Below are 15,515 nucleotides of genomic sequence, written 5' to 3'. Positions count from 1 at the left end.
CTTTACACCTCAAAGTACTAGAAAAAGATGAAGGAACTAAACCCAAAGTTAGGAGAAGAAAAGAAATAATAAAGATTAGAGCAGAAATAAATATAACTAGATACTAGAAAAACAATAAAAATTATCAATAAAACTGAGTTTTTTTTGAAAAGATAAACAAAACTGACAGACTTTAACTGGACTAAGAAAAAATGCCAAGACTCAAAATTATAAATGAAAATGGGAAAATTATAACTGATACTAAAGAAATACAATGGATCATGAGATCACTATCAACAGTACAAATGTTTTTAATTTCGATAAAGTTCAATTTATCTTTGTTTCTTTTTTGCCTTTACTTTAAGTACCATACCAAAGAAATCTTGCCAAATCCAATGTCGTGAACATTCTCTGATATGTCTTATAGTTTCCATTTTCGCATTTAGGTCTCACATCCATTTGTAGTTCATTTCTACACTATGGTTTCAGGTAAGAGTCAAACACCACTTTTTGCATGTGTAGATCCAGTTCCCCAGCCCCAGTCACTGAAACGTTGCTGTTTCCTTCATTATACAGACTTGGCAGCCTCACTGCCAATCAATAGGCCATAAGTGTAAGGGTTTGCTTTGGGAATCTCTGTTCTAGTCTGTTGGCCTTTCTATGTCTATCCTCTATCATTGCCACATTGTTTTGATTACTTTAGCTTTATGGTAAGCTCTGACATTGAAAAGTGTGAGTTCTTCAACTCTGTTCTTTTTCAAGATTGTTTTGGCTACTTAGGGTCCCTTGAGAATTCATATAAATTTTAAGATGAATTTTTCTATTTCTGAAAAAATGGCACTGGAATTTTGACAGAATAGATGGGAACACTTTGCAAAGTACTGTCATCTCAACAACATGAAATCTTACAATCCGTGAAATCAGGATGCCTTTATATTTATTAGGATTTGTCTAAATTCTTTCAGTGACATGTTGTAGCTTTCTGTGTGCAAGTCTTTCACATTTATTCCTAAGAGTTTTATTGTTCTGGATGCTATTGTAAATGGAATTATTCTCTTTTTCAGATTGTTCCTTGTTAGTGTATAGAAACACTGTTACATGATTGTTACATGATATATGTAACATGATACATGATTGTTAATTTTCCATTCTACAACTATTGAATTTATTTATTTCTAAGAGTTCTCTTATAAAATTCTTTATGGTTTTTTACATATAGCAGCATGTCATTTGTAAACAAAGATAATTTTGCTTCTTTCTTTCCAATTTCTTTTCTCTTGCCTAATTGCTCTGCCTAGGACTTCCAATTCAATGTTGAACAGAAGTGGTGAAAGCAGGCGTTCTTATCTTGCTCCTGATATAAGGGGGAACGCTTTCAGTTTTTCACCATTGACACGATGTTAGCTATGGGTTTTTCACACTTAGTCTCCTGCTTTGTTGAGTGGTTTTATCATGATAGGGTGCTAAGTTTGTCAGATGTTTTTCCTGCATCAACAGAAATAAATGTGTGGGTTTTCTTCATTCATTCAGTTAATGCAGTGCATTACATTGACTGATTATTTCATATGTTGAATCATCCTCATATTCTTTAGTTTGTGTTGATGAAAAATTCTGGAGATCAACAGTGGTGATTTTTGCACAACAGTTTGAATGTACTTATATCACAGAGTTGTACTTGTAAAATGGTTTTTAAAAAAATGGAAAAGTTACCACAGTCTAACCCACCTTCCCCAAAGCAGAAGTCTCTCAGAAGCATTAAATTTAAAATGCAAAATTAAAATTTCATGAAATGCCACGTGAAGTCATACAATGGAACATTATTTCATGAGAACAGCAATGAAGTACTGATACTGCTGTAACTTAATTTTGAAAACGGTATGATAAATGAAAAAGCCCATTACAAAAGACAGCATGTTGTAAGATTCCATTTACATGAAATGTCCAGAACTGGCAAATCTGTAATGACAGAAAGTAGGTCAGTGGTTACCAGGGCTGCATGGGAGGAAAGGGCCCACAGGTTTGGAAGGGGAAGGTAATGACTAATAGTGGGTACCAGGTTTCCTTTTAGAGTGAAGAAAATGTTCTAAAATTAGTCTTTGGTGATGGCTGCACAACACTGAATATACTAAAACAGAGTGCATTTATAATTATTCAATATATGGTAAATTTATGGTATATCAATTATACTTCAATAAACCTGTTTTAAGTGAAAAAATCACTAGCATTTTAATAATTGATAGAATGAACTTTTAAAATGAAATTTTTTAAAATTCTCATTCACATTAGCAATAAAAACCATAAGTACCTAAAATTAACCCAACAAAAATGCAGAACATCAGAGAAAATCATCAAACATTATTGAAAAATGCGAAGATATACATTCAAATTATTTTGAAAATGCAATAATTATCCCTCAAAACCCATACATTAAATGCAATTCTTATCAAAATGTCAGTGACTTGTCTTTTTCTTCACAGGATTTGCCATGGGAACCTAAAATGTATGTGGGGAAAAAACAGTGGCCCAAAATAACCAAGCTATTTTTGATGAAGTCAGATTAGCCCTACCAGATTATCAGGAGTCGGCACAAGGCTACAGTTCGGTGCCTCCCTGTATGAACTTGCTACCCCTCCCATCAAGAGGTAGAGGCTTTCCCCCCTTCCTTTAAAATTTACCCCGTACTTACAACTTTTCGAACCAGTAAACCATGGAGAAAAACATGTTCCTGGACTTCTAAGATGAGTGATTAGAAGATCTAAGAGCTGCTGCTTACTCACTCTTCGAGCCCGAAGCCACTGAGTGAAAGGTCAGTCATGAGATACTAGACAAAAAGTACAGGAAAAGGCCCTGAAGGCTGGGACACCGGGTGCAAAGGAAGACCACATGGGAGAATCACGGAAGCACCAGACACCCAGCGCCAGCTGCTGTTGCCACAGGACTGCAACTGCAGGCCAGTCCAGGGAGACCGACTGAGAACTGCCCAAGCGAGCTGATCCAAGGAAGCATGAAAAATAAAATGCTTGTCGTGTAAGGCCATCAAGTTTTGAACTGTTTGTTATATACACCAAGAGCAAGCAGAAATCTACTAATTAAAATGCAGTAATACTTTGGCAAAGGAGCAGTCCCTCGGTCAGAAAAAGGTAGCTGGGCAGCTGACACACAAAGCTAGACATGGATGTGTGACCGACTGGGCCCCGCAAACCACCGGGACAGAGGACTGGCACTAGTATCAGTCAATGGTCTACAACAACTCACGGGATTTCCAAATGAATTAAACACCTCACTGTGGAAATCAAAAACTTCAAATGTAAAATAATAATAAAAGTATAAGAAAATATCTTTATGCACAGAGGGCAAGGAAGAATTTCTTAGCTAAAACATGAAGGGGGGCAAACAAAAGACTGATAGCACTGACTATATCAAACATTTTGAAGTTATCAGTAAAGAGATACCATAATCCAAGTGAAAAGGTAAGTTATAAACTGGGGTAAAAATATTCGTAGATACATTCAGCAGATTTTTTAGCCATAATACAGGAGTGGGCAAAAATAGGTTTATAGTTGTGAGTAAATGAAACAGAGTTTGTTCTTGTGTTACTATTTATTAATTATTGTATTATTTACTTGTATTACAACTATAAGCCTACTTTTACCCCCCACTGTATATAAGGGAAAATGAGATAGGTATACGACTAACCTGAACATCTTGAACATCCAGGTATTTTTGTACCTGGAATTGAAGTAAGGATCACCAATTATTTGGTGAATGACTGAATGAATAAACATGGTCTCACTGGAATACAACACTCATTCTCTAACCTAAATTCGTTATCTCTCCTCACAGAGCCCCTTCTTCCTCCTCCTCAATCCCCAAAGTGAATAAATAGCATAACCGCCCAACTCACCATAGGTTCCCCGCCACTCCGCCTCTCCACACAGCCTTTCTTCTCACGCACCCAGGGTCCAGATCGGAGCTCAACCTTCAATTCCGTAATTGCCCCTGTGTCCTAAAACTCGCCTCTCCCACCTGTTCCTTTCTTCCCACTTCTTCCCACTCTCCACCGCTCCTTCCCTGGTTCCTGGCCTCAGAGCACCTGGAGAGTCTAGGGCAGACCGTTCAGTAATCTTCCGCCTGGTCCCTCTCCATTTCCCTTAAACACTGACCAGGGTACTTCTGTCTCAAAATCCCTTAATACGTCCTCAATCCTACTAAGAAAGTAATTTAAATGCAAAGTCCAAAACCTTAGATGAGCTTTGAAGAATGGCATTTCTCCAAACATCTCCTAAACCACTTTTTCCTATAACGGTTCTAACCCATCCCTGTCCTTCCTCCCCAGCTTCCTCCACTAAGCTAATTCTCTTTGTGTCTATCTTCCCATGTCCAAAATCTATTCAATCTGCAGTAAAGCCTCCCCTGAATGCCACGGGAAATCACTTCTCTTGACTTAGGATGCCTACAAGCACTCTTACACCTTGTATTACATTATTCTTAACTTTACTGGTGCATTGCTTGTTTCCTCTGAAGAAAGAACCCCTCACAAGGTATTCAGTAAAACCTTTGAGTGAATTGTCTGTGGGTCGGAAGACATCCCATGCACAAGCCAGAACAGCCACGCTCCATGCAGTCCTCAGCCACATGTTCCGACAGTACACATTACGAATGTTTAGGCTGCATTTGCCTACAGAATCCATTAACATAATGACTTAAATGCTTTTTACTTCCATCAACTTAACAATATCTCAGTGCTCTGTCTATAAGAACTGGGAAATAGAATTTCTAAGTCCCATACTTCTAGATTCCTTACAAATCTATTTCAGGAGTTATTTTTCCTATATTGAATTCACTTTTCTATTACCATGGAAACCCATCTGCAATTAGTGTTGTTAGAATCTTTAAAAAGAAAACTCGACTCCAAAAGTCTTCAAGTACTCAGAAGACGTCGCTCAACATGGAGCATGGAAATCAACTGTAAACAAGGGTGGAATTACCATACACCACACCACCCACATTAAAAAACTATTCATCAAAGCCTAATCACCAGACTACAAATGGGCACAGGAAGAGTTCTTTTAGTCATCTTTTTTTTAGTTCTATTCTGGTTGCAATTTCACTGTGACTAACCTCTGGCGTTTGTAAAGATTTCCTTCACCCCTGTAGCCTACAGTAGAGGTGGAAAGATAAAAAATAATTTCTGTCTTACCATATTATGTGGCCCACTCATGCCCACCACCAACATCCTAATATGTAACAGTGAAAATACTACTTTAAAACTCTTTAGTTGAGAATGCCAAGTGGAAGCGTAATTCTACTTTAGAGTTACATCTTAAGTGAGTAATAAGTGAACTAAGTTCTAATTTCAGCACATAAGGCAAAAATCAATAATAGACAAAAAAATCACTTCAAATTTCTTTGGAAAAAGCTAGAGGTCCACATGCATCTTAACAAGCCTAATGCTCCGTTTCCCTGAGAACTGCAATAGGTCACTGTTTCCTGGGCTGAACACCAGATTAGGCCACTGGTTAGCTCACCCTCAGACACTAGAATCACCCTCAGTGCAAAGCGATGCCCACAGCAAGATAAATACATGGGCAATGAGATGAAGAGACGCATGGGCACATTCACACCTCCCATCTTACACATGCTTGTTCCAGAACACAGACTTGTCGGGGAACAATGCTTCATGGGTATTCGCATTTCTGTATGGTCAGGACTTTCTGAGCACACAACTTTCATACCTGGGTTAAAGGACGACTAAATAGCAACCAAAAAGATAGAGCCCTGCAGAGAGAGAAAAGCCTTCTCTCTCCCCAGAGCCATATGTTCACATCCCAGCATGTTTAAGAAACAGGGCCCTTTCCTTCTCTCCCCCACACTCCAGAGGATCTGTTTATATTCCAGAGCAAAGGTCTCTCTCACCATATCCGGAGAGGCACAAGGACAAACGGCCAGCTATCCCATGTAAGCTCCAAGTTTCCTAATTTCAGAGTCTGTCTCTTGTGGTACAATTCGCCACTCACTGTACACCTAAGGTGTCTGGCTCGCGATGCACCATCCCAGGGAAACTGGGGCATCCCCACACAAGTTACTCTCTGAGTAAATAAAAGGTCTGATCTCTGACCTAGAGATTTCGGGGTGTTTTAGAGTGTGTGTGTTGTCCATAACTGTATCAAGCTGACTTGTGAGCTTATAAGTAGAATAAAATGGCAGGCCTTTACAGTTTTGGACTCAACAACACTGTTTTACGGAGCACATTCAGTCAAATTCTTGGAAGTAGCTTACACACATAATGTGACTCTGACATGTAATACCTTTTTTCATTGTTAACCAATCACACACACCTAACTCTTGGACTGGATAATCTCAAATGAGATACTCGGGTGACAGAAGCACAATTAACTCACCATGTGAACTTTTCATTCCAAATCTGCTCCTCAAATGACCATGACCTCTTGGCATAGGAGCTGGTACTAATTACTGCAGAATGTGCAAGAAAGTAGGACTTAAACTTTCATTTGTTTTGGTTTGAGGAAAATGAAACTTTTCAGTAGGGGTGGGAATAGTAAAATTACCACTGCTTTTGTTTCCAATAGTTATTATACATGTATGTACTTCTATATGATATTCTTAAACTTGAAATATCTACAAGTTAAACTTGAAATTGGAAGTACCATTAACAGGATGGAAGAAATAACCTTTTCATTGGTTTAATTCATTTTTATTAATGACTGAAAGTCTCACAGACATGTACCAAAAGTTTCTGCTAATAAATTTTTCTATAAACTGCTATGGACAGTGGAAGTTAAGGGATTTATTTAAGATCACGCTGCACTTTTACACATCATACTTGTTTACCTTTAACTACAGTAAACATGTAGGACATTTCAAAACTATAGGTTTTTCCTTCTTGTTAAAAATAGTATTTTTGTCAGTTTACTCTTTTCCAGCACCAGAAAGAACATGCACAGTGGCTTTATGGCCTTGATTCAACACAGACTCCACCACTTACCAGCTCTGAACTCTTTTTACCCCAATTTCCACCACGAAACTGTTGTGAAGACTTGATCAGACATTATACAAATAGTACTTAGTAAAATGATACTTAGTATTTTCTAGCCCACAGAAAGCACTCAGTAAGTACTGGCTCAAATTTCTTTGTTATAATTCCGGTAACTTCATTTAAAAGGAAAAGTCAGGATTTTTATTTTATATTATTATCCTTCAACATTTTCACACTCAGGTCAAACATTACAACCTCTTCCCACATTCTCAGTATCAAGGCAAGAGCATCTTATAGCAACAACAGCAGAAAACAACAGTAGTGTTTCTGAGGCCCTTACACAGCCATGTTAGCAAAGAATGCTCAAGAAATAGGTATTAAATCTATACTTTTCCTATACTTTTATTTCAGCTAAAACCTGATCTCCTGCATTCGGGGTAATTTAACTTAATGTTTTATATGAAATCAGATACAAAGAAACACTAATTCCCAGCTTCAGATAACAGCAAACGTAAACCACACAAGTATCTCAGTGTCCCCCTGCACACTAGAGGGCAGCACCGCGTACGCGCAGGAGCAAGAGAGCGAAGAAGCCTCGGATGGATGAAACACGATGAGCAGATTACATCTTCGCGTGTTGCAAGAGATTTTTTTTCCTTCTCACTGAAAAATATTTTTTGAAATTTGAATAAATTTTGGTTTTGAAGAGTGGAGATGACTCAACAGAGAGAAGTGGAATAAAGACTAAATTTACAAAATCTAAAACAAGTCCTTTCTAGAAATTATCTTTTGGGTTTTTTTTTTGAGGTTTCAGTTTCACTAAACAAAACATAATATAACACTCTATGTTGAAACCTACAGAGTTTGTCCAAAGTACTATTCGGGGGAAAAATTTTTAAACTTAAATACTTATTAAAAAATAGTAACATTGCCCTGGCTGCTGTGACTCAGTGGACTGAGTGCCATCCTGGGAACCAAAGGGCCACTGGTTCAATTCTCAATCAGGGCGCCTGCCTGGGTTGCAGGCCAGATCTCCAGTAGGGGGCGTGCGAGAGGCAACCACACATTGTTATTTCTCTCCCTCTCTTTCTCCCTCCCTTCCTCTATCCAAAAGTAAATAAATGAATAAAAGTAACATATTGTAATAACTATGCACGGTATCAGATGGGTACTAGACTTATCAGGGTGATCACTTTGTAAGCTCAGGTATACAAATCACTATGTTTGCACACCTGAAACTAATATACTAGTGTAATATATACATTATACAAATATAACATTCAACTTTAATTGAAAAATAAAAATTATTTTTAAAAAACAATAACTGAAAATGAGTAAAATATCAACGGTACCTATGGAGTTGATTTCTCTAAAGAAAAGAAGCATATACAGGTTCCCCTCAGTCTCCGGAAGTAAAGCATTCCTATAAAACCTTTCACAAGCAGAAGTGACATAAAGCGAAGAAGAAATTACTGTTAATTTAAAAGAAAAATTTCTTGAGTGTTCTGAAACCCTAAAGTCAACACATGCACAATGTTTTTACTTCATTCACCACAACTGAAACACTTAATTATGTCCAGTTTTACGCTAAGCTCTCTCAGGCTTTCCAGATACCTCAGGACAGACATATCTTGCTGACAGATGAACACAACAAATCGAGAGAAAGCACAGATGTGCACAGATGCAGTTCAAAGCTACAGCTGCAGGCTGAGGTGCCGAGCACGGTTCCCATAAAGGAGCTCGGTGGGGCCGCTCTCACTGGCCTGGGCGCACACTGCCCTCTAACAGTGACGCGAAACAAATGCTGAATGCTATTTTCATTTTCCCCCTTTTTCCATAAAAGTGAAAATCCTTTTCAGATTTCTTTCAGTTAATGAACCCAGGTACTAATGTAGGTCTTTCCTAAAAGGGAAGAGGTGTAACAGGAAGTGGGGTTAGGTGAACGTTTGAAAAACTTGTAGAGAATAATATTAGTATTTGACAAAGTTGATTTATGATAAAGCTAGTTTTTGACCAGTAAATAGGTACACGTTTGCTATTCACAGCTCTTTTTCAAAAATAAAATAAAAATAAAAAACTAACCTTTGAATTCAAGAAACAAATTAGACAAAATAACAAATACCAAAAAAGCGCAATTGAAAAAATTATTGCTAAAAATTAACAGTATGAACATTGAAAGGTCAGAAAAGAGAGAGATAGGGAAGAAGAGAAGACAAGAGGGAAGGAGACTGGTTGTCTCAAGCTGATCAATAAAATCACAGGCTGGTTTCTAAAAAAGACCAAATTTAATAATATATTGTGTAAAACTTATAATAAATTTTAAAAGCTTCATTAAATGGCCAATTTTCTAAGAAAATGTAAGTGATAAAAATTGACCTAAAGAGACATGAAAGAACTTGACAAGATCAATAACCAAATCATAAGTTGAAATGGTAACTAAAGATGAAGCCCTCAAATGGGACCCAGGCCCCAAAGGTTTTAGAAAGAAAGTTCTACTACACCTTCAAAAAACAGGTAATTCCAATTTCTACAAACTATTTCGGGAAGTGTATTTGTAAAAGGGGGCAGATCCTTGAAATCCTTCTAACTCAGGCTAGTGGACAAGTACAGAATGAAGGTCAGCATCACTGATGAACACAGACCCAAAAAACAACAAGTCTTAATAGAGTAAAAAAAATATTTTAAAAATATTTAACCTAATAGAGTATGTGCCAGGAATACAATCTATTTCTATGACCAGAGTTAATTCTTTGCACAAATTTTTGAAGACAGTTTATTCACGCTCTACAAAAGTGGACTAAAACCAGAACATGGCACAGGCTCTTCTGACCCTCTTTTCCTCTTCACCTTGTCACATCCCAAACTCGTGCAAACCACAGCTCACAGCTCATCTACACCGTCTTAGCTAGAAGGAATGGTGGCTGTCATCTTTCAGCATGAGGATAAGAGAAACAAGATCAGTCTCTCTAGTGGTCAGAGAGTACGTGTGCCACCATGAGAACATGCTTCTAGTTGGGCTCCCCACTGCACAGCACACCAGTACCATTTCTCCCCACACGGCAATGCCCTCTTATGCCACAGGTTACAGCTGAAGATACTGAGCTGAGATTGGAACAGTAAAGTCAGATAATTTGACGAAAGTGTGCTAGAAATGAGCTGATATAGACTTTAAACACATCTGTGCACAAAAAGCACGTGTTGCCAATTCACCAGAAAAAATATGCACGGGCCAGGAATTATTTCATCAGGTAGTGGTTAAATTTGCCGATTCTGCTCTCACAGGTGGAATACTCTGTCTTTAAGATTAAGGGAGGAAAATTCTGTTTTACAAAACCGTGTATGAAAAAATATCACACTACCCTGCTCTAACCTCTAAACAAGTTATTTTTCTAGCCATCAAAGGTATTCCCTCCAAAATTATAACTACTACCTTCTTTCTACAAGTTCTTCCAAGTATTTTTGTACTTATGAATAATTTTTTATAGAAACGGCATCTTGCTTTTCTGGAGCTCTTTTTAATTTATCAGAATAACATGAACATTGTTTCCACTTCTGTGAATGTTCTACGTGGTGTATATTGCTGCATACGATTTCCCTGTGTGAATAGCCCACATTTTGTGTAACTCATTCCTACTTTTGAACATTTATATTATTTCTAATAAAGAACTAGGAACAACATAAGAGGATTAACGTCCAAAACTTGTAAAGCATTACCATGAATAAATAAGAAAAAATGCAAACAAACCTATACAACAACATGAGCAAGACTTGATCCAGAAGAGTTTAAAAATTAGGAATCTCAACTGCCGAGTGACATCTGAAAAGATGCTCACCTGCATTATAAATGAGGGGACTGAAAATTAAAATGTAGTGAGAGAATTCCATCTCCATCAGATTGGTGACTTAGCAAATGACAACCAACCAAGAGTCGGCAACGATGTGAAAAACCACTCCCATTTACTGCTTGTGGGGGTATACATTTGCCAATCACTTTAAAAAGTAGTTGGGCCAACTCTGTACAGCAGACATGTGGGAACACTATTCCCCTGAAATTCCCCTCCCAGGGATTTGCTGTGGGAAACGCCCACACACATGCACCAGGATTCACACACGGCCATGTTCACAGAGCGGCTGCTTCGCACAGTCCAAAACTGGCAACAGTCCAAGTTTCAAACAAAAAAGAAAGGATAAATTACTTGTGACGTATGCATGATATAAATTAAAACACAGCAGTGAACTCAGCCAACTGTAACCACATGCATCTACAGTGACAAAATTTCACAGTGTTAAATGAAAGAAGCAAGAAAGAATACTGCGCTGATGTTTCAAGCACCCACCAGCAGCCCTGGTTCCTTCTTCTCCTGTTCTGCTGTTTTTTTTAACCATAGCTTGCATCTTCTTGGCCATCCTCTATGTTCTTTGAGGATAGTCTTTGATTTTTGTTGTTCATTAATGCAGCCAATGCACATGGAACTGCTTGGTACCTAGAACTTGCTCAGTAAATACTTGCTGAAGTAATTAAATGATTCCTCCACATTAATTAGGGATTCATAAAGATAGCAAAATGATAAAAATATAAGGTAATGAATATTATCGAAGTCATGGTATAAGTAATCTCTACAGCAGGGAAGAGAAAGGCAACACAGCAAAGGTGTGGAAAATCTCTCACTCTCAACCTGGGCTTTCAAAAGTACGCATTTATATGTGTACACACACTCACACACTCACACAACGGGGTGGGCAGAGGTAGGTTTACAGTGGTTTACTCGGCGCACTCAGAGTGCCAGCCTTCGTTGTCCACATGCTCTTGTTGTCTACCTGCTACACTCAAGCACACTTTGGTGCTGAGTGCATTCTAAACCCATTTTTGCCCACCCCGCTGTGTGTGTGTACACATGTGTGTGTATGCCTGTATATATTCATGTATGCACATATGCACGACATACGTCATAAGAAGAAAAAATACTGAAAAATAAAGCTCCGTTAGCACTTCTACCCCGAACTCACCCCACTCCCCCGACTCTGACTCATCACCGCTGTGAGCCAACACAAGCTTCGGGAGCAGCCGGGATTGCTTGTGCTGTGAGCTCTGGCAAACTCCACCCACGGACCTGACAGGGATGTTTGGGTTTACATTAATTCTACCTTTGTTTCCAACTGAATTAGGAGCCATTGGACATTATTAGTACACATAAGAAAGTAAGTTTTCACATCAGCTAGTAAGCCATCAACAAAAAAAAATACTTCTAAGTATCACCAGGCAGATACGTGGATATGGATATAGGTAGATGCACATGCAGGTGGACAATAGGTATAATCTGAACTCAGTATGGAGGAAATATTTCAGCCATTACCTGTATGCTGCCAAACTCGACGTTCTCATAGTGGAAATGCGCACACTCAGCCATCTTCGGAAAGTGACCTTTAGTGAAGGGTAACCTGCAGTACATGAAACACACACGTGAGGTACAGACACTGAGACGGTGGACATTACCAGCCTAAGGAGAAAATAAAATGGGTTTAAGAGCTCATGCAAGCAAAAGTATTTAATAAGCACATGCGCATGAGCACACATATACCCACACAAATCTTTTGAGAAATAAACTGAATCAAATGAAAATTATGTTTAGTGCACAGGTCAGAAAACAAAAGAAAATAAAAAAGGAAAAGCATCACTATACTCTCCTAACCGTGACCCAAGTCAATGCCCATAGAAAACCTATGCTTCCAGTGGATGGGATGGAAACTGAGAACAGCCAGCTTCTACGGGGAAGCAGCCTCCCCGCCACAACATACAAAGCCAGACTTTACCTGTGGATGTTGTCGCAGCCCATCAGTCCTGGGGGGGTCGGTCTGGATGCAGAATGAACATTTTTATCCTTGTCTTTTCTATACTTGCAATGCAAACACAGCTATCTAACCCTCTACCAGGTAGAAAGATGGTTTTTCTGTTTAAAACTGAAAAGGCAGACACCTGAAGATATTTCACCTAAGTATCAACTACTGGCATCCATTGCAGCCCTCTCAAAGGCAAAGCCAAGACCCAGCAATTCTCATAATGCAAACCACAAACCTCATTTTTCTAAATGGATGAAAACATGTGTCAAAGGTACCTAGAAGGACATACTTGGGTTGTCCTGTTGAACAAATGCAACCTAACAGACAATGACACTTAAATCGTCATAATGACATAATGTCAATGACATAAAGTTGCAAAAAATTAAAGTATGTTTATAGACCAGAGACAATCTTCAGATCTCTTCCACTAACCGTTGAGTCACAATTCAAGTCTTACCAGTGTAATTTAAGGTATGAAGAATAAGGACTTAGTAAAAAATCTAAAGAAAAGTTTTAAGAGAACTAAAGAACTGATCTCAACTGATAGCAATCCATTTAGAAACCACTGTAAAATTACACTTACTTTTTCACATGTTTGACCTTCATACTAGCTGTGCTGCCACAACTCTTAAGACTAAGGTCTCCGGGAATTTCAGGAACGTCTGCTCCTCTTGCCTTCAAAATAACAAGAACAAAAGATGCATGACTATTCCTTTAACATAAACACATTTTAAAAAGCAGAGTATATAGTTAACTTTAATGGTTCTGCTGACTCTGTACCAAGAGCAATACATATTGATTTAAGAATCTCTCCTTAAAATTATGACTTACTGAGTTTTAATTAAGAAAAAGTATTCAGGCCCTGGCTGGTGTAGCTCAGTGGATTGAGCACGGGCCTGCAAACCAGACAATCGCGGTTCGATTCCCAGTCAGGGCACATACCCGGGTTGCAGGCTGGTTCCCTGCAGGCCAGTTCCCAGCAGGGGATGCATGAAAGGCAACCATACATTGATGTTTCTCTCCCTCTCTCCTTCCCTTCCCCTCTAAAGATAAATAAATAAAATCTTTAAAAAAAAAAGAAAAAGTATTCACCTAATTTAAATAGTTAACTTTACTGTATGAGGAAAAATTTTCTGTAACAAGAATTTTCATGCAGTTATACTCAAATTTCAAAATCAGCTATTATGGGTCTCAGCACAAACTTAAATCTCCCCAGAGAGCTGGTGGAATAAAGTAATCTTGGTTCTGAGCACTTCCGCCAAGATGGAGGCACAGGTAGAAGCACTTCACCTTCTCACACAACCAAGTTTAAAAACAACAAAGTTTTAGCAACAAGAACGCAGCCAAATAACAGAAAATTGAACTATACGCACGTCTGACAACAACGAACCCTTCAGCCAAACTGGTAAGAGAGGCAGAGCCAGCGGCAGAGCAGGGTCGGGCAGGAAAGATCCACTGGACCAAGCCGGGCGCAAGACCCAGGTGCGCCAGCAGCCGTGGGTGGATCCCAGGTGTGGAGAAGCGGGCAGACCCACTGAGGGCGGACCATGGTCACACATTCATGGGCAGATAAACCAGTGAAGGAGCTAGCAGTGGTGAGACAGACTGCGCAGGCCCCAGAGGTGGAAAGCAGCAGCGAGAACCACCATTGTCCCTCTCTGACCCCACCCCTACATGCAGCGTCACAAACCAGCGACCTTGGTGGCCCCGCCCTGGTGAACAACTAAGGCTCCGCTCCTCATACGTAACTGGCACAAACAGATAAAAACATGGCTCAAGAACAACTCAGAGCCCCAGAGCAAATAAATCTAAGTGATGAAGAAATAGCCAAACTTTCAGATGCACAGTTCAAAACACTGGTGATCAGGAGGCTCACAGAACTAGTTGATTTTAGTCACAAATTAGAGGAACATATGGAAGCTAAACTAATTGAAATGAAGGGAAATACATAGGAAACCAACAGTAATGGAAAGGAAACTGGGACTCAAATCAAAGGAGTGGACTAGAAGGGGGAAAAAATGACTAAACAGAAAAGGATGAAGAAACAAGAATTCAAAAAAATGAGGAGAGGCTTAGGAACCTTCAGGAAATCTTTAAACGTTCCAACATCCGAATCACAGGGGTACCAGAAGGGGAAGAGGAACAGCCACCAGTGGAAAACTTATTTGAACAAATAATAAAGGAGAACTTCTCCAATCTGGCAAAGGAAATAGACTTCCAGGAAATCCAGGAAGCTCAGAGAGTCCCAAAGAAGTTGGACCCAAGAAGGAACACACCAAGGCACATCATAATTATATTAGCCAAGATTAAAATGAAGGAGAGAAACCTAGAAGCAGCAAGAGATAAGGGAACAGTCACCTACAAAGGAGTTCCCCTCAGACTGTCAGCTGATTTCTCAAAAGAGACCTTACAGGCAAGAAGGGGCTGGAAAGAAGTATTCCAAGTCATGAAATCCAAAGACCTACATCCAAGATTGCTCTATCCAGCAAAGCTTTCATTTAGAATGGAAGGACAGATAAAGTGCTTCTCAGATAAGATCAAATTCAAGGAGTTCATCATCACCAAGCCCTTATTATATGAAATGTTAAAGCGATTTACCTAAGAAAAAGAAGATAAAAAAGATGAACAGTGAAAGGACAGCAAACTCACAGTTATTAACAACCACACCTAAAACAAAAGCAAACTAAGAGGACCGCTAAAT

General features: G+C 38.9%; 1 protein-coding gene across 3 annotated transcripts in view; it reads right to left on the bottom strand.

The window, feature by feature from the left end:
* Positions 1-15,515, bottom strand: part of ARHGAP32 (Rho GTPase activating protein 32) — a 275,104-nt gene that overhangs the window by 131,311 nt on the left and 128,278 nt on the right. For 2 of the 3 annotated variants that reach the window (XM_037134236.2, XM_037134235.2), the window contains exons 3-4: positions 13,398-13,489; positions 12,331-12,415 (exon numbers count right to left, since the gene is read on the bottom strand). In XM_037134236.2, the coding sequence (XP_036990131.2) occupies positions 12,331-12,415; positions 13,398-13,489 (177 nt within the window). Of the gene's footprint in view, positions 1-12,330; positions 12,416-12,787; positions 12,830-13,397; positions 13,490-15,515 lie in introns of all 3 variants that reach the window. The other variant, XM_053659422.1, reaches the window with a different exon arrangement.

This window comes from Artibeus jamaicensis, unplaced genomic scaffold, assembly GCF_021234435.1.
Source record: "Artibeus jamaicensis isolate MK-2021 breed Jamaican fruit bat unplaced genomic scaffold, CSHL_Jam_final scaffold_660, whole genome shotgun sequence".
NCBI lineage: Eukaryota > Metazoa > Chordata > Mammalia > Chiroptera > Phyllostomidae > Artibeus > Artibeus jamaicensis.
This window is presented reverse-complemented; position numbering and strand designations above follow the sequence as displayed.